This window comes from Calypte anna, chromosome 11 (assembly GCF_003957555.1).
Source record: "Calypte anna isolate BGI_N300 chromosome 11, bCalAnn1_v1.p, whole genome shotgun sequence".
NCBI classification, from domain to species: Eukaryota; Metazoa; Chordata; class Aves; order Apodiformes; family Trochilidae; genus Calypte; species Calypte anna.
This window is the reverse complement of record NC_044257.1, coordinates 11,076,813-11,102,795: the sequence shown is the minus strand read 5'-3', so window position 1 is coordinate 11,102,795 and position 25,983 is coordinate 11,076,813. Positions and strand designations below refer to the sequence as shown.

Genomic DNA, 25,983 nt, shown 5'->3' with positions numbered 1-25,983 from the left:
CCTTTTTGTTGGGACTCTATGGAGTTTCTTGTGCATTTCTGCTATAAAGGGAGACATCAGTTAAGGCTGATCGCAGGCTCTGTCAGTAGGGTACTGTGAGTGCTAAGGAAATGGCAAGTGTTCAAACTTGAAAATGAGATCTTTTGGTTTTGGTTTGACTTTTTATGCCACTCTCTCTGTCACATGTGCCTCAAACTGCTCTGGTATCGCAGGGAGCTGTGAGTGTAGGTGCTGTGGCATTGATTAATATATTCATCTTTTTTAAGGCTACAGGAACATGCATATGCAGTACCCCTTGGTTTGGTCCTGTGGAGAGAAACATATCGCTGATGTTGATTGCAGTAGATGTATGCTTGCTGTGATTTCACTTGCCAAGAAAATAGTCTCAATTTACAAATGCCCTTTTCCCCCCAGAATAATGATTTTTGGGTTTATCTTTCAAAATTTTCAGGAACTGGTATTAGCTGGGTTCCATAACCTGCACCAGAGGTAATGTTTAGTTGATTAGGAATTTGTTAAGGCAGGATGGAGCCAGGAGCCTAACTCTCATCCACATAACTGGATGGACCAGGGAGGAGAGGGCCAGGAACTGGCCATGCAGATCAGGCACAGCAGGGTCTGCTTTTCACCTTGTGACCTCAACAACTGGGTTTGGGGACAGAGCACGATCTGATGGTACCATCTTTTAACAGGGAGAAGACTACGAGGAAAAGCATTCTACAATGTCAATGGCAAGGTGTACTGTGAAGAAGACTTCCTAGTAAGTAAGATTTCAGGAATTTTTAATTGTTTTTAAACCAAATTGTTCTTTTATATTGGCTTATTGGCTTTGAGAGATGGTTTAGTCATTTGGGCCCCCCTGCCAGTGCTGCAATTGAGAAGCATTTACTACTAACTTCATAATGAAGACAGGATCAGGCCCTTGGTTTGAAGTGGTGGCTATGAAACCAAGTACAGAACTGTCCGTAAGCCATCACAACGTGTAAATTATGAGAATAAACACTGGAGCTGCTCAAGCCTGGGACTTGAATTGCAGCCACAAAGCCTCGCCTGCCAAGCTAGAGCTCAAAGTCAAACATCTGGGGAATACCAATCATAACAAGAGAGGAGACGTTTTTGACTGGAGCACGTCATGGCTGTGTACAATGTTGCTTTGTTGCAGGCACTGTTTTAATCAGTGCTGTGCTCAGAGTGATGTGGGGCTGCATTGTGATTAGCTAAAAACTGTTAGCCACGGAGGAGCAACTAATTTTCTCTCCATGTGTCCAGAGCTTTTATAAATGCTTTACTTTAATGGAGACTGAGTAATGAAAAGAAAACTGAAACTTGTTGATGAGCTGTGTTCTTCCAAAAATAAAATATTTATGCAATTAAGACTGAGGGTTGTACAGTACACAGAGAATTATTTGATAAGTGACTAGATGATCTCTGAGGTCCCTTCCAACCCGGCTAATTCTATGATTCTATGATTTATAATTAAGATAAAGAGGACAGCGTAGCTGGGAATTGAAGCTAGAGAGGAGTGATATATTTTAGCTTAGAGACTGATGGATTTGAGAATCAGTATGTTGAATTTATACCACCTTAATTTATTTATTGAAATACCATTCATTTAGAAGGTTGGGTCTTCCAGAATGACTTTCCATTTGTAATGAATATATGGCCCTATTCAAAGTGTATCCCCCAACAGAAACGTTGCTGGCAGCTCAGAGTGCACAAATGCATTTCTTGCCAACTCAATCCATAAAAATCATGGTAATTTCTTAAATGTGAGCCATATTTGTCTTACACCTTTGCCCTCAGCCTACCACAGCTGGAGACTGTTGAAAAGAGCAAATTGAATTTTGTGCAGAAAATAAGTTTTTTTCTGGAATTTAAATGTACCACTGTTTTGCTTACATTTCTGAGAGAAAACTGGGTTTTCTCCCTTGATTTTTTCAGCCCTTTTTAGCCTCTGTTTCTGCAGAAGAGCAAAGGCAGAGGTGTAGAAGAGGTGGAGTGTGAGATGGAGGGGCTTAAACCTTTGAGGTTTTTTTTAATTGTGTTGGAATGTAACTTTCCCCCCCGATCAAAACCTTTCATCCAGACTTAATTACATGATTGGTGTTATTAGCTCATAATGTCATCCTAAATAAGAGAATTTTCAATCTAAAACTCTAGAACATTCAGTTTTCAAAGGTTGGGGGGAAACCTCTTCGTTTCTTATATGTGTTCTCTTGTAAGCTTCTGAAGGGAGATACTTGCAGTGATTTTCCCAGGAAAACTGAGGTTAAGGACCTCATAGGAATAAGCTTTCTGCAAGTTAGGGAACTACTGGGACATTTGAGGAACAGGAAATTTGGGTAGGAGGTACTGTGCTGTCACCCTAGGGACATTTGTGAAATACATGTGATAACTGTATGGAAGGGGCTGCGTGTACATGGTTAGGCTTGAAACAGCAGGATGATCTCTCCCTGGATGTGGGGTGTCAGTGTTTCATTTCTCATAGTCCCACCAAAGCAGCAGTGGTCTGAATGAGCCTCTCACTTGCCTTCCCAGCAGGAGGTGTGCTGAGGGGAAGCAGCTGACTTGCAAACACAATGCAGATGGGGGGAAAAGGGGTGTTAGGGGGCTGAAACCACCCTGCTATCTGGAGGAGACCCTGTTCCCTTCCCACCCCCAACAGGCAGCATAGAACAGGGCTGAGGTTTGTTAATTCTGGCAGAGCTCTATCCATCCACACTGCTCCCTCTGTGCATCCCTCTGTGTAATTTGCTACAGGTGCTTCACCCCTGTCATCTTACTGGGGATATTCTGCAGGACAGTCCTGGCAAGACACAGGGATTGCAGCAAGTCCCATTTTGGGACTGCAGGAAATAGCACATGAACAATAATGGGCAGAAAAGCTGAACTGATTCTTGCTGTGACCCAGTCAATTTAGGAAATTTTAGGGAAGAACGGATATTACATTTATGGGCTTCTCCTTACTGTAACTGTTGGAAATGTTGAGCATCCTGTAGATGTCAATATTTTCATTCTGCAATGCTGCTGCTTTTCTGTGTTGGAATGGCTTATTCTGGGCAGTCTCCAGAGGTGTAACTGATGGCTCACATGTGCTACCTGGTTCTATAACTCCCACACACTCAAGACAGATCCGCTGTTTCTATCAAAGGTGATATGTGGATCTCACTGCAGTATTCTCTACAGTCCTTGAGGCTGGGACCTTGAGGAGTGCCATTGCCTGATGCTTATAAATGTTTGGCACTGTTGCAGGAGCAAGGCTTTGCCCTCCTTCACTAAGTTATCTTTTTTGAAAATCAGCACAGCACTGGTGGCAGGTATTCCAGGGTGTCTTTCTTCCACCCCAGGGACAGCTGCACTTCAGTGGCGAAGTGCTGGGTGGATAATTTTTTAAGAGAGCTCAGTTGTCACTGAAAGTATAGTGAGTACCAGAGAGCTTTGGTTACCAAGTTCCTTCAAAAAACCAACTCTGTGTAAGTGTGACATGAGGAGCTGCTAGCATTGAGCATTTCAACGCTCTGTTCTTTGAAAAGTCCTTTTGATTACTGGATGAAAGGTGTTAGAGAAATGTAGATGGTATCATTCGTTACCAGCAATTTCCACTGTGCAGCCATAAAGCTATCCAAAGCACAGAAACACCCATCATAACCTTTGGCAACAGCCACAAGGTACATTCTTCTAGCAAATAGTTTTCCCACATGTTTTTTCTTACTGTGGGCACAAATTATCTTTTTCTGAATCAGACAGTTTATTTTGTTCATTCTTTCCAGGGAAGGAGGACTAGAAGTTTTTAGATTCACTTGCAGAGTTGTAGATGGGGAAGTGGTGCCACATGCTGCAGTTGTTGTCATGAGGATGGTGCCAGCCTTCTGTGGGGGCTGTGAATTGATGGAGGAGGGCTGGTACCTTGCTACCTGGAGGACGTGGCATACTTCTTCCTTCTTTGTTTATTTTTTCTCAGCCTCCTGCTTCGAGCCCTGATTAGCTGCAAATTCTCTCAGTGCCTAAACCCAAGCCATATTGGCTAAATGTAATGAATGAATCAGATTTAAAAAAGAAAAATACACAGATAATTCCACTTCTGCCTAAGCACTGTGTAGAGATTGCTTAATCTCTACAGTTTCCACTAGGAGCACTTCTAGTAGTGATTGGTATGTTAGATTGTAAGGAGTGAAAGAACAAAACCAAGACCTCAAACTTCTCGTTGCTTTGCTTCAGCTCCAGAGAGGATCCAGTTACTTTTTTTCATGCCACCACAAGGTAGCAAGTTCAGCAGTATCCAGGTCTTTCCTCAGCCCTGCTAAGATAGTTATTTCATGAAAGGAAATAAAACAAATGACAGTTTAATCCTTCCCTGAAAGCTCTTAGGACACAGATGGCTAACTCACCATAACAGGGACACTGTTCTTGATGAAGTGAACAAAACATAAATGCCTTACTGTATAATAAATAATTCCAGTCAGATGTTCCTGCTCCATTTTGTTGATAAATGGCTGAATAATCATGGGTGAAGGAAAAATAGCTCAATAATTTTAATTTGTCTTTCCTTTTCAGTGCTTAAATATCATGTAAAGAGGTTAAAAAGAAATTACTGTTTTTCTTGGCAAAAAAGACTTTAAAAATGTCACCAGATCAGCCTGAATCTTAGATGTATTATCTCTATCCTTTTTCTTTCTTTCTTTTTTTCTTTTTTCTTTTCTTTTGGATAGGCTTTTCCCTTTCTCTTAAGGTAACAAACATTATTGAGTGGGGGTCCAATAGAGGTTAAGAAATGAGAAAATTTCCCTCCAGGGAGGAGATGAGAGTGAAAATGAACCTCATGACAGATGTTAGGTACATTGCTTAATGCACTACTGGAAGATACTCATATGCTCTGGAAATAACCTGTTACAGACACCACAAGCTGCAGTGCATAGAATTAAGGTCATCCAAAACTTTCCCTTTTAAGATTATCTCTTTCACTGGCTTATAACTTTGCCAAATTTTGTCATTTAGGGTGAACTTTTTCACACCAGGCTTTTGCCTCTGGCTAACTTAGCTGTCAGTTGTTGAAAGTTTTATCTAAAGCTGTTCATCCATTTCAGTGAGTAAGACTGGAGGAAGATCTGTCACTCTGCCCATAAATCCTCAAAGAGAAAGGCACTAAAACTTCATTTTGCACATGCCAGCCATAAAGAGCAAGCCTCCAGGAGACCTTTGGGTGTCCCCTTTCTGCCCTTCCCAGCCCAGAGGGTGGAAAACGGCCCAGCCCACTTGCTGGTGCCCTAGGAAGATCATTTTTATGTAGTGTAATGGAAGCTGGTGTCAGCTGGAGTCAGAGGTTTGATTTTTCCATCTCAGTGAGTATAGATGTTTGGAGATCCCCTTGGGAGGTGAGCACTGGAACCAGTGCATTAGTCAGAGAGCCCATTGCTGCTAAGTGAGTCTCTCCGAAAAAAAAGCAGACTGATTAAAGCTGCAGCTTGTGTCCATTTCATGTCTAATGGGAATCACAGAGCAAATGGCATTCCAGGTAACTGTGATGATGTTGTATTAAGGAGATTCCAGTCAGAGAACAGACAGGCATGGGTGTTTATTGGTATTTTTAACAGAAGCTTTTGCTGCAGTATTCTTGATGTGCAGAAGTGTAAGGAAGTCACTGAGTATTTTAAAGCCACTGACAGCTCTAGGCTGGGACAGGAGGTTTTTTCAAGTTCCAGAGGCATCATGAATGCAGAGCATTGCTGTGCTCCCAAATATTGTCACCAGAAAAAAAGGCAAACAGATTATAGTCTGTTACTGTAATGGGCATGTGAGGGAGTGCAGTTCATGTTGTTACTTGTGTGTGTGTCTCTTTCCAGCCCTTCACTGTCAAAACCATGTGAATATTTGCCTTCCTTAGTTTTTCCAGAGTTTGTAGTGTAGGTCCTGAGCTTATTCTATAAACAAATTTGACAGTAATGATGATTAATTGGGGTACTCTGAATTGCAGTGTTGCATCAAACCTAGAGATGGGTTCAAGACGCAAATTTCAAAATACTAATGGACAGTAAAACATTGAGTGGCCTCTTCAGATTTGAATGTGAATCATCATGAAGAGTATGCAGAGCTGGCCGTTTGGGTTCGTTCATCTCCCATTGCAGCACAATCCTGTTGAGCTGTATCCTGTATCAACAAGTTAAAAGTCCATCGCAGTTGGTAGCAGAAGTCCCATTGACTTCAGGGGGGGTCTGGATTTTCTCCAAGGTATTAATCAAATTTTAATCAAAGGACAAATTTTTAAAGCTATTGAATGCTGCAGACACTGCATGGCATGGCAAACTGCTGGCCTGCTAGCTGAAGCAAACTGGTGCTTTGAAATAGGAGACCAACTGGAATCCAGAATAATCTCTAAAGTTTGTAAAAGCAATACACAGGCAATACCTGGGTTATAATGTATATAAGCATAATGTAATGCAATGTTGAACAAGATCTATATTCAGTAAAAGGAAGCTCAGAATTTCCTCAACAGGGTTATGGATAGTTAAATGGGGCACAGGAATCACTCTCTGTGCCATGACAAAACTGACAAGTAAGACAAAGTTGGTATTTTTTCTGAGACGTATCACTATTGGACTAGCTTTGCAACTATCCCATACTTCACATTTTCTAGTAGAATGATTTGAAGAGCAAGCTACACAGTCCAGTTTGTCTCATGCCAGATTGTCCTCTCTATTTTCTCTTGAGATGGTGATCCAAGAATTCAGATTTCCCCATTTTTCTTTATATTACACTGAAAAGTAAATTGCCATAACTGTAACACACTTAAAAGAACTAGAGCTCTTTCTAATTATGTGTAACTCCTGCCAAACACTTGTAAGCACATAGCATTAATTTTTTTCTGTGGGAGAGTTAGGAAAAAAACATGTGAGAAAGTGATGTGTTTCCACTTCTGCAGTAAATGTTGTTATTAATTGCTGTTATGTTTTGAGTTGAAATCTTTCAACAACTGTTTTGAATAAAATCCAGATTTTTTTTTTCCAGGAAGGTATGTTCTAGTGTAGACAGTTTCTTTTGCAGTGTACATAATATATGGTAGTAGTGACAGTAAATAACCCCAAGCAAGATTATAGTGCTGAGAAGTATGAAGTGCTGCACAATGTGAGTCAAGGTAATAGATTTTGGGCTGTATGATATGATGCAGAGTTCAAGTTGCTGCAGGCTCTTTTATCGATGGTTGTCACTGCAGAGCTTCCAAAGGAGTTTGTTTAAGGAGGATCTAGTTAAGAAAACCATTACTGGCTCTTAATCAGACTTGAAAGTTGCCTTTGTGAGTGCTCACACATGGGTCTCTGTAGGCTCTCTAGGACGTAGATGGCTATTCCCTTTTTAGAGGCTATAAAATGTCTGACTCCTAAGGCAAAGTTAGTTACCACTTGAATTCCTGCTTTTTGGCAGTTTTGTGCATGGTGAGTCCAACAGTTACCTCTGTGCATAACATGAAGTCCCTCGTTGCCCTATCCAGGTCCTGCAGACATAACAAAGTGGAAATGAAGTGTAATGGTAAGGTGCTGCTGTAGAGTTTCCTCACTGATAGCAAGACAGGCTGAAGCAACAGGATATAGGAAAGGGCTTCAGTGAGGTGAAGTGTAAAGTTCTGGAATACCTTCTTTTAGTTTAATCTCTGCCACCTGCCATGAGGCTCCCCTATCTTTGAGCCTGAGAAGGCCCCATTTTGTTCAGTTCAGTTTAATCACTGCATTTAAATATGTGTGTAAAAAAACAACAACAACAAAAACCCCATCTGCATGAAACCAAATTTGATATTCTCTCTCTCTCTTAATGTGATCCCATGAATTTCTTGCATTGTTGTGCCCCATGTACTAAAAGTCCCATGCAGAGAGCAAACAATAAAGCAGCGAGAAGACAGATGCTCTGCTAATGGGAAAGCAAGGAGAAGAGAGTCTGTGAGGGATTACAGGCAGCCTGGGGTTGGAATACATTATTAGCATAGCACCCAATTCAGAAATTAGTTTTCTGAATTAAATGCCTGAAGCACTTTGGCAAAAACTCCTGATCATCCCTCTCAAAACCCCTTAAAGCATAAAAGAATAGGAATCTCAAGTCGAGGCTGAGCAGTCATATTGGGCAACCTTGCAGGGCTGTACCAGTGAATTGTAGTTTTTATGGCTTCATATCATTACCAGGGCAGCAACTGCCACACCTATTGAAATGTAACCCACTCTGCTTGCACTAACCTTTAGCAGGTTTTGAACATCCCCATCATGGAAGAAAATGGGATTGAATGAGATTCCAGAGTCTGTTTCCAGGGGGAAGGTTTGGTTTTGTTGAGTGTGAAGCAGCAGGGAAGTGCATCAGCCTCTCCTTGGGCACAGTGGGCATGTGAAGCAGAAGCAGTCACATCTTGTCAGAGGTCTGGCATTGCCTAAGGTAGAAACTCTGGGTCCTGACACTTTTTCAGGCATGCTATTTTCTGAATGTTTTTGCTTTTGAAAATCTTGCTGAGAACATCAAATTTTACGACCCTGTGTAGACAACCAAGACTGGATATGGGACTGACGGCAGACTGGAGAAATTGTTTCTTGTAATTGGTGGGGTTATCCTCCATGCATAATTGTTCATTATATGCTCAAAATTCATTGTTAATTTCTTTTAGATATATTGCACATTAGACAGAAGAGTTATAAACCCCAAGATTACCACAGGAGAACACTAGAAGCTCTAAATATTCAGGACAGGAGGGGACTTGTTTTCCTCTTACCTTTAAACAAAGACTCTTGGACAGAATCATTAGAGATTTATTTTTCCCATTTGATAATCAAAGTATAGTGGACAGCAAACAAAAGTTCAGCCAGCCAAGTCTTCTACTTTAATTTTTACTCTTCTGTTCTAACATTACTAACATACTTCTCAAGGCTTATTTAGTTTCCCCAGTCTTATCTAAGTATTATTGAGAAGCTTGACTACAAAGTCTTGATTCATGCACATAAACTGAGATTTTATTATCCTGGGAGAAGTTAAGGACAAGGTAAACATGGGAGAAAACAGTTGGGACCAAACTAAGAAATAGGGAAAAATAATACACCAGCTCTTCAAAATGCAGTTATTTTCTTTGCATCCTGGTAACTAGCATCTTATTTCTAAGCAGTGGAAGTAACAGTAAAGATTAACACTTCATTTTCAGCTTTGATTTTCAGAGCTATTCCTTTTATAACTTCTTTCAAAGTTTTTATATATGTTTAATGAGCATAATGAACGTTTAGGAAAGTTCAAAATTAGGCTTCTTATTTTTCTGGGTACAAGACTGTCTGTAGACTTCTCAATGTATTGGTCTGTGTTTACATCATCTTACTGGTCTGCCAACAAAATACTATTTAAAAAACAAAACAAAACACCAAACTGGCACATAGGATATGCTTATGGAATAAGGCTAGAATTGAGCCCAGTATTGCTTATGTGCCAAAAGAAATTGTATGTATAAAATACCATATCTATAGGAAGCATAGCTCTGATTTGGCTTCTCCACTAGAGCCTTGCTTGTTATTACTTCACTGTTTCACCTCTATTTCACGTCTCCAGATAGAGAGGGTGGGTTGGTGTGTGAAAAGCTCGTTCTCCCTCCAGCTATGTTACTAATGAAAGAAAACACAAGTCTGTAGAGCATAATCTCTTGCAGTTACCTATTTCATAACTCTGGGGAACCAGTGCTTCTTTCACCCAGCCATGCTAGGAACTCACCATCATGGAGGCTCTTAGGTGTGCTGAGAGATAATAAAGAGGCCATTCTGCCTTGTCTGGAGCAAGTCACAACTTCTCTCTCATTGTACCTACAAGATTTGTGAAAGTTAATAATCAAGTGCTTCGAAGACAGAGGATGTCAATTTGATTAGTGTTTTAAGACTTCATTTGCTCTGTTCCTAAATTTAAAAACTTATAACAGCCTGGTTTGAACTCTGCAAGTTAAGAACAAACAAAAAAAATGTAGAGAAAATAATCTATTGTTTACCTTTAAACAGCAGTGTCTGTGCTGCTGGGATCTGAGACTGCTATCCTTTTCCAGTCCAAATAGATACAATGCACAAGCCGAATCCAAAGCCCTGATCTCAGTGAATCAGATCTCCAGTTTGTCTGGGATCAATCCTGTGATCAGAAAAGAGTACAGTAGTAAAGGACAAGCTCCCTGGGCCTGTGAAATAGTTTATTACTGCTATCAGACTTACTGCCATTTGGCAAAGTCGTCTCAGTTGGGTAATACAGCTCTGGATGTATTTGACAAATAACAATTCTCTTGTTAAAAACAAGTCATGGTTTTAATTTATTAGGGTTAGTCATATGAAGAGCGATTTTATGTCAGCAAAACCTTTCTTTCTGACAAACAGTGTAATGTATGACAATCTAGTTAGCAATAAATGACATTAATTTGACCACTATGCCGTTCTGTTCCTAAGGAATAATGTTTGCTCTTAATCAATAGCTGAGTAGGTGCTTCTTTGCATTCCTTATCAAATGACAGCCAGATGGTACTGGTAAATTCATTCCAGTGGGATTTTAGAATTAGCTGGGTTGGTACTATTGTTAATCCTCCTCTGTCTGCACCACCAGGAGCTACCCACCTGCTCCCAGTCACCCCTGAGTTCACAACCTTAGGAAATAATCAAGCCAGGTGGTTACTCGGATACAGTGCAGCCAGGAAGCATCACAAGCAGTGAGACTTTTTTTCTGCATCAGTAAGAAGAAAAAGCAAACAAACAATGTCTTGCAGAAATAGCCTGCTAGGACTACCTACTTCTAGATTTGTTCCTCAACACCCTGGTCTCTTTTGATGAAGTTTCAAAGTTTCTTAAGATTGCATGAATTGTGTTCCTTAGTGTGTAGTGTATCTGGAGCTGTGACGGCTGCCATACCATCATTTACTCACTTTTTCAGCCCATCAAAGTGTCTGGGAGAACTTTTCCTTCATAATCACTTTGCTGCATAGCAACAATAATTTTGTCTCCAACCTATTGATCTGAAATAACAAGTCAGCCCCTCACACCAATAAAAAGGAGCTCTAGGCTGGGAACCACTGGCTTTTGAAGTGCAGGATGCTTAATCCCCACTAAATTAAGGGAGGAATGGAGCAAGCCATAAGCTCTGTTGGGCTGAGGCTCTGAGGGTGCATTAGGTGCCTGAGCCAATTAACCTGTGTTCTGGGAGAAGAGTCTGGTTTACAGTTATCCTCCCCATTGCCTGTCTTATCGTCTGCAACTGAAGTACATTTCAGGTGAGCTTTGCTATGACCTTAATTGCTGAAATAAGCATCACTGTGCAATACCATACAAATAACTGGACACCCTCTAGCAGAATGAGTGCACACACAGCACTTCATTTATATGGGACTGCAGTGGGTGAGGGTAAAGTTCAGCCACTGCAAATACCAGTTTCAAAATTACGTGGTTGGAGTTCTTCAGGCAAATTCTATGATTCTATGAAATGCTTCTTGCCTGTAGGGTAGTTGTTTGATAGGTGAGTTGTCTAGACTGATAACCTTGATAATTTTTTGTATATGTCTAGCTACAGGGCTAAAGACAGACTTTGGCATCTGAAACAGGATTTGCTTTGTGGAGGGCAGTACAAAGCTAAGGTCAAAAACACTTCAAGATTTTGTCCCAAGTGAGCAAAGTAATTCCCCAGTGTCATGCTCCACACACCAAACCCGAGAGTGCTCTTCTGCCAGGACTGCCCATCCTTCCCACTTCCCATCACAGGCTGGAGCATGGGCTGAGATTTGGGGTTTGTGTCATCTTTTTGAGGTACCTTATTGTAACTCACATTGTGCAGGGAGCCCACTCTTCAACAAACTGGATTATTAGATTCCTCCCTGATTAAAAAGCTTGGTATCCACGAGGTAGCTAAATCCTCCTTGGGCCTCTCTTCATTCTTCTAGCTTGTGTAAAGCACTTAGGAAAAGGTAGGTTGAAATTTTGAGGCCAGTAAGCATCTGCTACTGATGTGAGCAGAAATCAGGAGGTAAGTCTTACTTTATATCTGTTCGCAACAACAACTACAACCAAACGAGTGAATTCAAGATAATTCCATTATACTATACATGAACTCACCAAATAGGCTTCAAAATTAAAAATCAATCTTAAAATAATACTGTTACATGGGAAATGTCAATGTTTGCAGTGGATCAGAAAGTCAAGCTGTTATCTGAGCATGCTGGAAGAGCAGAGTGAAGGCTGCTGAGTCAGTGTCTCCAAGACCTGTTGTAGAGCTCACTGTCATACACAGCACAGGCTGGAAAATAGCACAGCATTGGTCTGGAATGCATTTCTGAGCTAGAGGAATGGCTACTAATAATCCTTTCTTTTCTGTTGTTTGAACAGTATTCAGGTTTTCAGCAAACAGCAGACAAGTGCTTTGTTTGTGGACATCTCATAATGGAAATGGTAAGACACCTTCAGTTCCTAACCATGGGGCAGCATGCTTTTCATGTACTTTGGGTGAGATACTGTGCTTTTTCTCTAGTCAGGCTATCCCTGTGTCTTCACTCCTGTCAAGGTAATTTGTGGAGCTGAGGCAGTAAATAAACAAAAACACCTTCATGCTCTATTACTATTAAGTACAGGTGGTTGGGCCTCTTTCCTGCCTGAGATTATGGGAAGCTGTTGTTGTGCCACGTGCCAGTTAAAACAAAACAAAAAAAAAGATGGAATTCTAAGGGGGGAAATCCAGCAGAGATTTTTATGAGAATATGGTGAAGGAAGACAGAGGCTGTGCTCTGGAAGACAGTAGAATAGCAAGATTTGTGTCCAGTGGATGGAATCTGGGCTGGAGAGGAGAGGGACATTATCAAGAGTCCTGAGATTTGTTGCCCACTCTGTGACTTCCTTTATTTACCTTCTGCCACTTTCTCTACATCAGTTAAAATGCATTATTGCCACTGGGATTTGTAGGGAGTCAGTAGTCAGAGTTACTTTCATAATTAAAAAAAAAATAAAAATCAAAGAACTATGGGTTGGGCCAGATACTGCTGGCATCGTTTCAGTGAGTGAAAGTCAGAAGAATTTACTCTCTTTCTGAAGCAGAAATTTCCAAACAAAATGAAGTGGCTTGCAGATTGAACAAGTGCAGATCATGTAGTACATCTATATTCCTCTCTGGAATGTCCAGGAACCTCAGTATGCCCAACAGACAGAAGTAGCTATTGCATTGCAAACACAGAGGTTTGGTAGGAGCTGGAACCGAGGCTTTGCTAATGAGGATTCTGGCTCCTATCCTGGCACCACTGGTTGGACGAGGATATTGTTCGTTTTAGCCCACGAGCAAATTTCTAGAGTTGTGTCATGCTGGGAGGGGGAGGGATATCCTGACTTGCATGCTTTGAGCTGGCCCTTAATTGCAGAATCCCAGGCAGGAGTCCACGGTATCTCTGTGGATCTCAGTAGCTGTAAGCTTGGCAGGTGCTTGTCTGCCTTTCTCCCATCAGCAAGCACACTCTGACAAAAGGAAGCTGCTCTGGGAGCTCTAGGAATTAAGGAGTCTTGTTTGGTCATTTCCTTTGTGTTCCTCCCTGGGAGTGCACAGACACCAAACATGCCTGCACAGTAGTGATGCCTCTGGACAGCAAAGGAGCAGAGAGCTGCAGCCCCACAGGACTGGGCTCTGCTGAAGCTGTTGAAGGCTGAAAGTGCAGTTGAATTAGGAGCTGTTCTATGCAAAAGGGTGACAGCACAACAAGCCCAGGCTAACAGCATGTGCTGCATAGCTGCCTAGACAGCAACATGCACAGGGATGAAGTGCTTCTGGCTAGGAACAGGATTGCAAACCAAATGGAGTCTGATGCCACTCAACAACTAGAGAGATATAGGGCTTCATTAACGGTGAAAAAAGGATTAAATTGAATTGCCTTTGTTATTTTTTTCTAATATGATACTTCTTAGTTCCTGTTTATTTGCTCTCTATCCATAGAATCATCTACAGGACCATGACAGCTTGGCCTGTGGAGATTTTTCAGCCCTAGTTTATTAGCAGCTCCAACCTGAGCACTGCTGCTAGCAGATACTTCTTGAAATTGTCTTCCAAAAATATTTTTTATACCTGAACTGTGTGCAATTGGTGCTGTAGCCTGTTGAGAGTGGCTTGAAGACGATACCATGTCTCAGTGTTCCCAGAACCTTGTTCATGAGCTTGGTGCCTGCTCCTTGATGTCTCAGTACCTCACTGAGCGTTACAGACAAGGATGCCTGGAGGGAGGGGATCTGTTCTGTAGCACTGTAGCTGAGACTTCATCAAGACTTTCTTTGAAACCTTTAATATGCAATAGGGAAGGCCAGCCTGAGAAAAGCCTGGGCAGATGGATGGATCTGTATCCAAACATATGGATATGGACACAGATACAGATGGGATTTTAACAGAAATTGATGGGGGGGGCCCTATGACAGAGTTGTAACCAGTCAGTAACTGTGGTGAATTAGGAGCCTTAATTTATACAGGGACACCAATTTATTTACTTGTTCTGTTATTTTATTTTTTGAGTCATGACTGGTTTTGATTCTGTCTGTCACAGCCTGTTAAGTTTTGTGAATTAACTCTGTATCCCAGTAACTTGTATCTGGCTGCAACAGATTTTCCAAGAAGTGGTCTCTGAAGCCGTTTTTAATTTCTGTTGGCAGTATTGGCCTTGCAGAGCTGACTGATGGGCATTAGCCTGATTCTCACAGTTCTCTGTCTTTATTGGGAGCCTACTGAAACCCAGCGAAATAAGCAAGTTGATTGTTTTAAAAGGCCCCTTGCTGACAGAGCTGCAGAGTGGTAATTTCATCCTGAAGTGCTTTTCTCACTGCCATTAGTAAGAATCAGGCATATCAGTCGAGGGGGGGGGAGGATCTCATGTTGTCACGCATCCACTTATTTTGCTGTTTTCCTCTTAAGATCCTACAGGCCCTGGGAAAGTCATACCATCCGGGCTGCTTCCGCTGCGTGGTGTGTAACGAGTGCTTGGATGGAGTCCCCTTCACTGTAGATGTGGAGAACAAAATTTACTGTGTCAAAGACTACCATACGTGAGTATGCAAACTCATTGCATGCTTGGAAACATTATAGCAGTTAAACACTGTGTAGTAGATGAGCAAGGTTGTTCCCCTTTGTTCAGATGTCCTTCGAGTGCTGGTCTCACATAGTGCATTGTAAAATATTTTAAAGCTTTATTAAATTAACTTCATGGGCCCGGTACAGCAGCAGTGACCAGATGAGTTTGAAGATCCAGTTGTGTCAGAGGATAGACTTCTCTGGTGGCTGTTACTCCTTTCAGAACTTCTAATACTAACGAGATCAAGCTAATTCTGTGAGTGGTGGTAGGTTCTGCTGGACCTGTCTAAGAGCTGAGGCTCTGGTAGTGCATGACACTGGTGAGCATAAGCTGGGTTACCCAAAACTGGATGGTAGACATGTAATTAGGAGATAGTGTTAGAATTAATTTAGGCTTACCTGACAAAATGTTTGTGGTTTAAGTGATTTTGGATGCTTTTCTGCTCCCACTCCAAGGCAACATGAATGCTTCTAGTGGAGCTAAGCTTAGCTCCACTCATCTTATGCAGCAAGAATAAATGACTCAGAACTCAACCCTATTGGTACCAAATTGACCACATAACAAGGATAGAGAGAATGCTTGCTCAGTGATAGTCATAAAATGCAACTGTGAATAAAATAAGGCCATTTGATGTCTGTTTATTTTAAGTCGATCGTAGACACAATCAGCCCTTTTCTTACTTAGTATTTAGTTGTCTTCCTGATGTCAGATGGTGACAGTCTGCAAGTCAGGAGCTGCTTGGCACTCAACGCAGCCACTCTGGAAGAATTTGAATGGCTTAATGGGTGGGGGAAGGTAAGAGAGAGGACATCCGTCAGAAGAGAGCTGGATTCACTACACCTAGAGATTGGGAAAACCTAAGCAGTAAAGCAGGGGTAGATCAGCCTCTTCAAAATCTCCTTTTTCCTGAACATCAAACATTTAGAGATGTTTCAAATCCCATATACCTGTATTTTGTAAAATGCAAGAATAACTCTCTTTCTACTTTTTGAAGAAACTTTACATGTGATTTGAACGTTTTTTTTCTTGCACCGTAGGGTTTTTGCACCAAAATGTGCTTCCTGTAACCAGCCAATCCTCCCAGCACAGGTACGTGTTAATGTGCACACACTCTTCAGAGCAAACAGCTGTTGGCTTATGGACACTTTCTAAAAACACATTAGATGCTTTTCCTCCCTCTTTGAGAATCTGTGCTATGTCAGATACTAAATTAAATACAGTTCAGTAATAATGTCACTCCCAAACATTCCCAGAGGTTGTAATAGTCATACTAGTTATGCAGCATAGTACTTTGTATCTTTAGGGTGCTTTCCAGGTCTTAATTATGCTGTTGTAAATCTCATCTAATTGAAAGGCCTGACTGAGGCTCCAAGAACAACCCAAGAAGTAAAGCCCTATTTATTTTTAGAATCCCCCATTAGCTCAAGTAGCAATTTTCCTTGTCTGCTACGTTTGCATTTCTGATGGGGATCTGTTAAGATGCCCCAGCTTGAAAAGATATCTGAGGGTTACCCTGACCCTGTGAAAAGACCACACAGATTGTCCTGCAATGGCAACATAAAAATGCTTCAAGAGGTGGAAAAGGCTGCCGAAAAGTTAGCTAAAAGGAAAGCCAGGTGAATGACATGCTTGCAACCTCAGCCTGTCCTGACAGTGTAGTTAGGATGGTAAGAGCTCTGCATTAGACATGCCCCTTCTGCTGGCCTGCAGTCCTGCTCCCTTGTGCTCCGATGGGTGCACGATCCTCTGAGTTCCTATTGCAGTGGTCACTGACAACTCATTTGTAAGCCAGGGCCCCAGTGCCTCCCTCCTTTTTCTCTTGTCATGTTTATAGAGCCAGAGCATGCATCCTGTAGTCTGCTGTGCCTCAGTAAAGCCCATGGCTGGAGCCTCTCAGCACGCCTGCCTTCATCAGTGCATGTTACTCTGTCATTATTATTTCTGTTAAATGGCCAAGTCTCACATAATTAAAAACCTTATAAAAGCTGAGCCAGAACTGCTTAACCTGGTGATGGAATGTGACAAGAAAACATGTAAATTTCACTGGATTTTTGTCTTACAAAATTACTTTTTAAAAAAAGAAAAAGGAAAAAGAAAAAGCAAAGCAAAGCAGTCTGGCTGCTGACTCACCTAATAGCTAGCAGGATAGACTCCACGTTCTTTCCCATGGAGGTTTCTTAGGTTAGTTCAAGTCTAGCAGTGCAGGCAGTAACTTGTCCACAGCTTCTCTCAGACATGGTCTATGTTATACCTGATGCTCTAACCACACCTGGAACTGGAAACAATGCAAGGCAACGAATTTAATGAGCTCTGTCTTCAGAGGCTTCAGAGGGGATCAGGGAAAGAGTCTAGGAGGTTACAAGAAGGGTATGGGCTGCTCTGCAGGGCCTGGGGCTCAGCCAGAAATTACACAACTCCACTGCATCCACCCTCTCACTGAGGTTTTGGCCTGTGCACATAATTACCTGCCAGACTGGTATGTAAATCCCTATGGGGTACATACAGTGACATGTGCACGTGCAAAATAGCTGTGCAGCAGATGGTTTGAGGGGAATACAAGTCCTGGAAAACTCAGGCCAGGATGTCTACAAGGAAACGTTAGATCAGCAGGTCCTAGTCTTTGGCTGGTACCTTTCAGATCTTGGGTACCCTTGGAAAACTATTTGATTTCAAGACAAATTTGTCCCTTGAGGATGATATTTTTTGGCTACACTTCCCAAATGACCTCTACAGCTTTGATATGTCAGACAGCCCTGCTGCTGATGAACAGCAGAAAAATCCATGCAGTGTTGCTGCACCGGGGGGGAGGACCCTTAGTGGTCACAGAGCTGTGCTCTGCAGAGGAAGAAACAGGTTTCCAAAGCAATGGGTTGGGTACTGACAGAAGACTGAGAAAACACTACTTACAAACACTCTTACCTTCTCTCTGCTTCCCTAACAGGGCTCCGAAGAGACCATCCGGGTGGTGTCAATGGACAAAGACTACCATGTGGAGTGCTATCACTGTGAGGTAAGCACCAGGCACCAGCTAGCCCACCCCGTAGCCAAAGTCAGCTAACTGAAGCATTTTGGAGAGCTGTACTTCCCTCCTCCTTCTTCCATCTACTGCTTTGTGCAGGCTTCAGCTAAAGATGACAGCTCCCTCCCCTTCTCTCTCAGGATAGTGACTTTATATTAGAATGTCCCAATGGGGGTTTCAGTTTTGTTTCATTATTCATTTCTCCATTCTCCTTCCAGTTTGAGGCAAGTCAAGCTGCCTCTAAATCTGCCCAGAATGGCAGAGTGCATTTATGTACAGAAATCAGGGGGTTAGCCATGTGTTAACAGGAGTAGATAACCCTGTTAACCCTGCCTTGTGGTCTCAAATCAGCTTCTTAAACTGTACATGATGTCTCCAAATACTGATGGAAATGTAAGTGCCAGTATTTTGGGGTATTCACATGGAGACTTGTGCAAAGTCTATGACCACTTAGACATTGAAATGCTGTTAATGTTGTCATCCACTGGTGGTCGGTTTGGAAACTTGGCAGTTCTTCTTTGTCATCTCTTTGTTGTGCAACCACTTAACTTCTGCTGAGAAGCTCAAGCTGGTAAGCAGATGAATAGAACCCCGTTCTAAACCCCAAATCCACTGAGAAGGCAAACTTTGTCATTGCAGAAAAGGAATACAGTTGTGGAGAGGGAACAAGGTGTGAACACTGCACATCTGTAAGGTTTCTGGTACTGTTAAATGTTACCAAGCAACTGCATTTTAAATCTTAGATAAAGGAATATAAAATTATTATATAACATACAATAACACACAGAAAACTACCTTGGCAGAAACTTTGATTAAAGCCTCCCTAAATTAACTCTCCAGTTTTAAAGTCACTTTTAAAAACCCCTTTTCATCCTTATTTCAGCACTGTAAAATTTGAGGATTTTAACTTGAGCTATAAAAGCTGAAAAACCATACTTTGTGTCAAATTAAACAGTTTGCATCAGTTTTCAATACTAAAATGACTTGTATGCCCAACTTGTTAAGTTTTGGTTAACTGCACAGATACATATTCAGAATCTCTGGTTTGTCAGGACTGGGCACAGTAACAGTTGGTAAGCATTTATCATACCTAAAACACCAAATCCTAGCACAAAACTACCATTACTTTCAATGTCCTTAAAATTGTAATGATGACAACTGAAAACCAAGATTATCTCTATTGCAGTTTGCATAACAGTCAGCAGGCAGGATCATTGTTTGTTTGTTTGTTTTTAAATCTCTGTTCCTCCACTGTTTTCCACTCATGTTGTCCGTGTAGTTAAATGTTGGTCCCAGAGGTACATATTTCTACTAAAGATGGACCAAAGGCCTTGAAGTTTTTAATTTTTTTATTCCAAATGAGAGAAAGTGTAGCCATGCTTCTGAAGTAAAACATGTCTCATCTGCTCTTCCCCACTCCTGTCCTTCACTACTTATTTTACTTATATTTACTTATTTTACTTATATTACTTCCCCACTTCTTGCATGCTTCCTGGTTGCAGAATCAGCTCCTTCTCCTTTCTAAATTCTTTCAGGTTGCATATGTCAGGGTCAGTTCTTGACCTATTTTTGTCTGATTTGCATCAGTGTTTATTGGATGAAGAACAGACAAGAATGGAAAACACTGGGGAAAAAAATGCCATGTACTACTATAAACTGTCCTGTTGAATTTCAGTGGTGTCATTTTGCATAATATTGAGATAGTCAGGGTCCACCTGCCAAAAACTCTTGAGCTTGCTGGCTTTGGAGGCACAGGAGGGAGCTCTCAGGCTTATGCAGGGTAGATCACCATTGTTGTGAGAAGACTTACCTGAATCACTTGCTAATCCAGGATGTATGTTTCTTCTAGGACTGTGGCTTGCAGCTCAATGATGAAGAAGGCCATCGCTGTTACCCATTAGAGGGCCACTTGCTCTGCCACAGCTGTCACATCAGGCGCCTTAACATTAAACTGCCATCACATCCACCTCCAAGCTACCCAATGCACGTCACAGAACTCTGAAAGACATTTCCATTACCAGAAGCAGTTTGAAAGAGAAGAAAAAAAAATGTAAACTTTACTTTCTTGTTCCCTTAAAGACGAGATTCCAGTAATGAGCATCTAAACCAGCTATTTATTTTTTAAATCAGAGGTGAGGGGTCCTTTTCAGATCTTGTACATATGCATTCTTTTATCTAGATGTTTTCACTGAGACACTGTCTACTTGAACACATAATTCACCACTTAACTGTAAGGGTAAATGACAGCATTTCTGAAAAAGAAAAAAAATAGTACAAAGGGCTGTTCTGCACTTCCTACTCACTTTCCTTCAGTGGAGATTTCACTCAAGTAAGGAGTGTAGAACTACTTTCCAAAAGTTAGCACCTTATCATATTGCAGCAAGCATGATAAGATAAATGCTAGCATTTTAGCTAGTTTTGTTGAATTCTGGTCTTAGAGAATACAGTAGCACATTTTTTAAAATACAGATTCCCAGAAATAGTGAATAGAAGGAAAACAAGTATTTCTAGCAATGACAGTTGTCAGCATGGGTTAAATAATGGCATTCTGTGAACAAGTGTCAGGCCAGCTTTTACAAAGTTCCACAGTCATCCAAAGACTATTTCACTTATAAAGAAACATGGCAAGCATCTCTCTCTCATAAAAATATGTCCAAAGGAATGGCACATGCAGGGTCAAAGTAACAGACCTCTGTAGTTGCTTGACAGATACAAATGTAGCCATGGTTTAAATTCATTTATATCAATTCAACGATTTGGCACTTAGTAAAGAATTCATCTTTTAAAACTGTATTTTTTTTAATAGGGTTAGCAGCCCCTTTCTATACAGAGGTACACCTGTCTTGATACTACTTGTTTTATACAAGACTTAATTTGTTGCCAACTGCTTTGTGATTGTATGTTGATACATCATTAAAAAAAGAGGGGGGCAGTAGTTTTTGTATTGTCTTTTCAGCTTTGTGTTCTTTTCTAAGTACTGATTATGGTGATTGTCTTAATTGGAAAACAAAGTACAGTTTAACAGAAACAATCATTTAAAACATTGGTATATTATAACAAGTATTAGTTGTACATAGAATGTACACACTTTCATATTTTGCATAAGCTCTTACAGTAACCTCAGAGCTCTGGGGAAATGTATGTCTTCCATATAGGAAGTTAGACAAATCTTTTTAATGATTTGTTTTCTACCATGTGTTGATGATTTACATGCAAATCACACATCTGTATGTTTAAAAAATTCCTGGCTTTCTCATGAGAATTGATCCAGCCTTCCTGAATTTATATTTTAAATAGATCCATCATTGCTGTCTTCAACTGTATCCAAAATTACAATGAAATAAAATTCTTCTGCTCCAGAGGAAGTAGAAATACCAGGTCAGATTCTCCACATGTGTAAATTGGGACATTTCCATGCCCGTTCTCACCATGTCAATAATAAGAATCTGACCAATCTGTTTGGAAATGATCCTATGTTAAATTCAGCATGCAGACAGATGAAATGACTTATTTGGCAATACTATTGCAGTTTAGTTTCTTATGCTCTGTTCGTTTTTTTAAAACCATTTCTGGTGCTCTTGAAAAGTACAAAAAGCATCCAATGGACAACACCATTGAAGTTTAGTTTCTTATGCTCCATTGATTTTTTTAAAAAGCCATTTATGGTGCTCTTGAAAAGTATAAAAAAGTATCCAATGGACACTAATTCCTAAATGGGATAATTAACTCCCAGAACATTTTGATAATCTGGAATTTCCTTCTGGGAGAAGAGAGGGAATAGGAAAAATTCCTGTCAACTATTTTTTCTGTTAGTAAAGAACAAAAGGTATGTTTCCTGAACTTTTGCCAAAATTCCATTGACCTAGATTAACACATCCCACTGAATGCTCCTTGGGAAGTCAGATGCTCCTTTAAAAAGCTATTTCTAATTAATACAGACTAGTTTATAATTAACATATTTAATGTGATAGCCATGTTTTAGAGGAATTATAGTGCAACTAGTGCCCTGTTTCTATAATGTGACTTAAAGAGGCCAGGCCTGCAAAAGAGAGGACAGTGGGTGCATGCACAGTTTTTCTGCATTTGCAAACATTACCTCTGTGTCCACAGTCACCAGCCCAGCCTCAGAAGGAAGTAGAAGCATCTGAGCAGCAAATGCTAGAAAAGGGGGGAAAAAAAATAGTTTTAAATTGGATTGTATGACTAGGTCACTTCCTTCAGATTATTACCAGCATGGAGCATACCAGAGCTTCAGCATAAACTTTTAGCATCAGCTGTAACATAATACTTTTTCAATTTAAGGAACTTGCTTTGGAACCTATTTAGCTTTGAAGCATTTTACTTGCTTGTCATTAAAATATCTATTAAGGAACCCAAATTTAGAAAACAATCATTAAAATACATGAAGAAGGTTTGAGTACGTTTCTGTGACTGTGTCATCCTATAACATGACTTTGCTGTATTGGTAAAAATGCTTTGCCAGTATAGGAGAAAAACCTTCAAAAATCACAGGAGAAATGGTGTAAGTTCAGCCAATACCTTCCTTTCACACTTTGCCTCCTTCAGTGGCAAGCTTAGGTTCCACTCCAACTATCTAATATATACATACCATATCTTTTCTTCTGTTTTCAAAATGAGTGTACTGTAGAACAGAATAATTTTAACTTAATTTCACAAGTTAATTTGTCTGGGTCTCTTGTAGTTTTACTTAGCTCCATTGTGTTAAGTATCATCATGGTAAAAAAATCAAAAGGTACTCTTGCAATACAGAATAAGCAGTTCCTTTAAAACCAGAAATCAGCAGTTCTAGTTATTTTCTATAGACAGGTGCATTCCATTACTGTATAATGAAGTATGGCTTTGTTTTTCCAGCATTCAGTATGAGAACTGGAGCTTGAGTGAAACTGGCCAGTTTTGCTGGACGTTTGGGTTTGTTTTGGTTTTTGTTTCCCCTAAAGAAAGAGAGAAATAAAAGCAAATCTAAAATAATGACATTCTGTCCTCTTTAGTGCTAGTGACAGTTTCTGCACATTGTGCCTCTCCTGTCTAGGGAATTAGGTAAAGCTTCTTTTAATGATTTTCTTAAAGGAGCATTCTTACGTTAAATCACGTCAACACAGATAGACATTTTCAAGAGTTCCTTTTATGATGTGATTGATCTTCAGAAGCCTTTGATGTGCTTTCAGAATATTTCCATAAAGTTAAAACAATACCAAGTCGTTCTCACTTGAATCAGGACTACACCTTTCCATTTTGGTAAGGAGTCTTGCAAAGGCCCTACAGTACCAAGCTGTTGTAGGCGATTCAGAGTCTCTTGGAGGATGTGTTCCAAAGAAAGGACCAAAATAATTATTTGAAAACAAATCAAAAGAATGCACTCAGATAACTGAGCTTTCAGAGGGGGTTTTTTTGGGTTTCTTTCCTTTTCCTTTCACTTGTGTGCACGTGTGTGTATATATTTTGTAAGATGGAGCTTCAAAAAGAAAACATGGTTAGAGGAGCTCTTTAAGACCAGAAATTCCAGAGTAGTTAAGTAAACCAAAGCTCTAAAGGAGACAAAAGCTGCTTTCTTGTGTTTCAAGAAAAGTTTAAAAGTTTGTGATTCATCCTGTAACTAATGGCATAACTAGAGTATATAATTTGACTTAAATTAAGTTTTCATTTGAGAAATATTTTCATTTTCTTTAAAAGAATATAGTTTTCTTCCAAGAACTTGGACCAGCGTTGATTTTTATTTTGTAGGAAATATATAAATTCCCAGTTTGTATATCATGTAACTAGTTTACATGCTGAAAATATACATTAGTTTAACTATTTTTGTATATATATCCTTGTAAAACCTTTCAATGTGCTTCTGTCTTTTAGTCTTAAGAATTACTTGTGGTTTTGTGTTTCAGTGTTTGATTCCCTTGATTGTTGAAGAAAAAAATTGGGAAATGTAGATTTATTTATCTAAAGAAGAAGCTACTTGCTATCATCCTAAGTTATTTAATATTAAAGTCAGAAGTTTCATTTAACCTTAGATGCTATAATCTGCTTTTTTCAATAAAGACATTTTGTAGTCATCTTTGATTTTGTAGTTTGTTGCATATAAGTAGTTTATATTTTTTTTAACCCAGGTGGGAACTAAAACCATTTTCAGAAGACCTTTGTATTGCCTACAGAAATGCCTAACTGATTAATTGATTGCAGCTGCATTCATGAAAGATTTTTGGTCCTCCAGTGCAAGTGTTACTAATTAAGGTCTAAAATATGCCCACAGCTAATGTTTTGCAGCTGCACTTAGAAAAGAATTTAGCCACTCTGGCAATTTTTAATTAAGCTGTAACCAGTCTGGCTAGTTCACATGTATGACTGTCGGTATGGAGGAACACTTCCTTTGCAAGGCTCCCAGTATTTTTTTGAGTTCCAGAAGCTAAATACTTGCCTGAGCTATGAACTTGCATAACTTTAAGCACTCGGACCTTGACTTGAGGAATTTTCTCCATTTCCTTGCTAAGTCACAGTAATTCAGAAACCACGGCCAGAGCTCTGATAGGATCAAAAAGATGTTTAATGTATTTTACCTTTCTGAAGCTCTTTGCCACTTTCTTGTCTTCAGCTTCATGGCACAGATAGGAGCTCGGTCACATTTACCTTCTGCTCTCAGTGGTCCTGCAAGAGCAGCTGTGGCTGTCAGATGAAAGGTTCCTTCAGCTCTGCTCTCTTATGTCTGCAGATATGACCAAAAGTTGATACCTGGGGAAAGAGTACATGAACCAGTTTGCTCCTGGTGTCCTCATTTACTGTGTCTCCTTTCCATTAAGCTGGTCAGTCTGCCATGGATGCTCTTTCCACCAGTGATTTACAGAAACCAAAATACAAGCTGCTACTTCAGTGTGATGCCACCCTCTCCACCAAAGAGGTCTGTTCTGGCACCCTGGCTTTGCAAAGTACAAATGACTTCACATTTGGAAATGAAACTTAGTGGTGGTTTTCATACAATGGCTATTTTGGCAATTTTTCCTTTTGCACAGCCAGAATGGAAAGAGTTACAAATGTCACAATTGTTTCAGGGACACAGTCTGCACTTAAGTGCTTTGAAACAGATGTACACCACTTCTATCGGGCTTTCACATACATGCTATTTTTTCACTCTCATAATTTAAAAAGAGCAATTTATGTTCTCCTTGAATAAAAAAAAAAAAAAATTAAAAATACAAAGACAGGCCAGCTCAAAGCATTTTAACAGTGCCTCACCACGTGTGTGACACAAATGTAGTCAATAAAATCTAGGACATATTCTTAATGCAATAAGAATTTATACCAACCCATAACCAGCCTGGTTGAAAAGAATGGAGTACTTACTTGAAAATATTAACTGCCCCATGTGGGCCTCCTGGCAGGAAACACATACTGGAAAATGAACATACATTCATTGCACAAAGGGTGTGAGTCAGGACCCAGGTGCCAAGGGGGAGCACCACAGAAGCCCACAGTGTAGTAGAAGTCCCCAGCATGGCACCTGAGCCACCAGACAGCAGTGTAACTGGCAGCTGTTGCATGATGCATGGTCGCTAAATCTGCTAAATGTTCACCTTACAAGCCATCCCCAGGTCTGCACCCTTCACCTTGCTGCCACCGAGTAGAACAAGGATTTTATTTTTTTTTTTTCAAGTCACCCCCCAGGGCTGAACCAGAGATGCTCAGCTAGTGCTGGGAACCATTAGGAATATGTGAACTAGGCTGGTGAGGCTGCCTTCAGCTCACATCCCTCTTACTCAGCTTTTAGTCCCTGTAATGCATAGACTGGTATAATAAGTGAGATTGGACAAAGAGGTCATCTGATGCAATACCATCACCAACACACACCCTCCCAAGAGCAAAGTGTGTGTGTGTTGGGGTTTTTTTGTGTTCTTGTTTTGTTGGTTTT

General features: G+C 40.4%; 1 protein-coding gene across 3 annotated transcripts in view; it reads left to right on the top strand.

Annotated features, from left to right (window-relative positions):
• The window catches only part of WTIP (WT1 interacting protein), a 74,722-nt gene extending 53,702 nt beyond the window's left edge, over positions 1-21,020 (top strand). For all 3 annotated transcript variants that reach the window (XM_008491679.2, XM_030457593.1, XM_030457594.1), the window contains 6 exons: positions 693-760; positions 12,348-12,410; positions 14,896-15,026; positions 16,090-16,141; positions 17,994-18,062; positions 19,921-21,020. In XM_008491679.2, coding sequence (XP_008489901.2) covers positions 693-760; positions 12,348-12,410; positions 14,896-15,026; positions 16,090-16,141; positions 17,994-18,062; positions 19,921-20,073 — 536 coding nt within the window. In that variant the 3' untranslated portion in view covers positions 20,074-21,020. The remainder of the gene's footprint in view (positions 1-692; positions 761-12,347; positions 12,411-14,895; positions 15,027-16,089; positions 16,142-17,993; positions 18,063-19,920) is intronic.
• Positions 21,021-25,983: the final 4,963 nt, after the last annotated feature.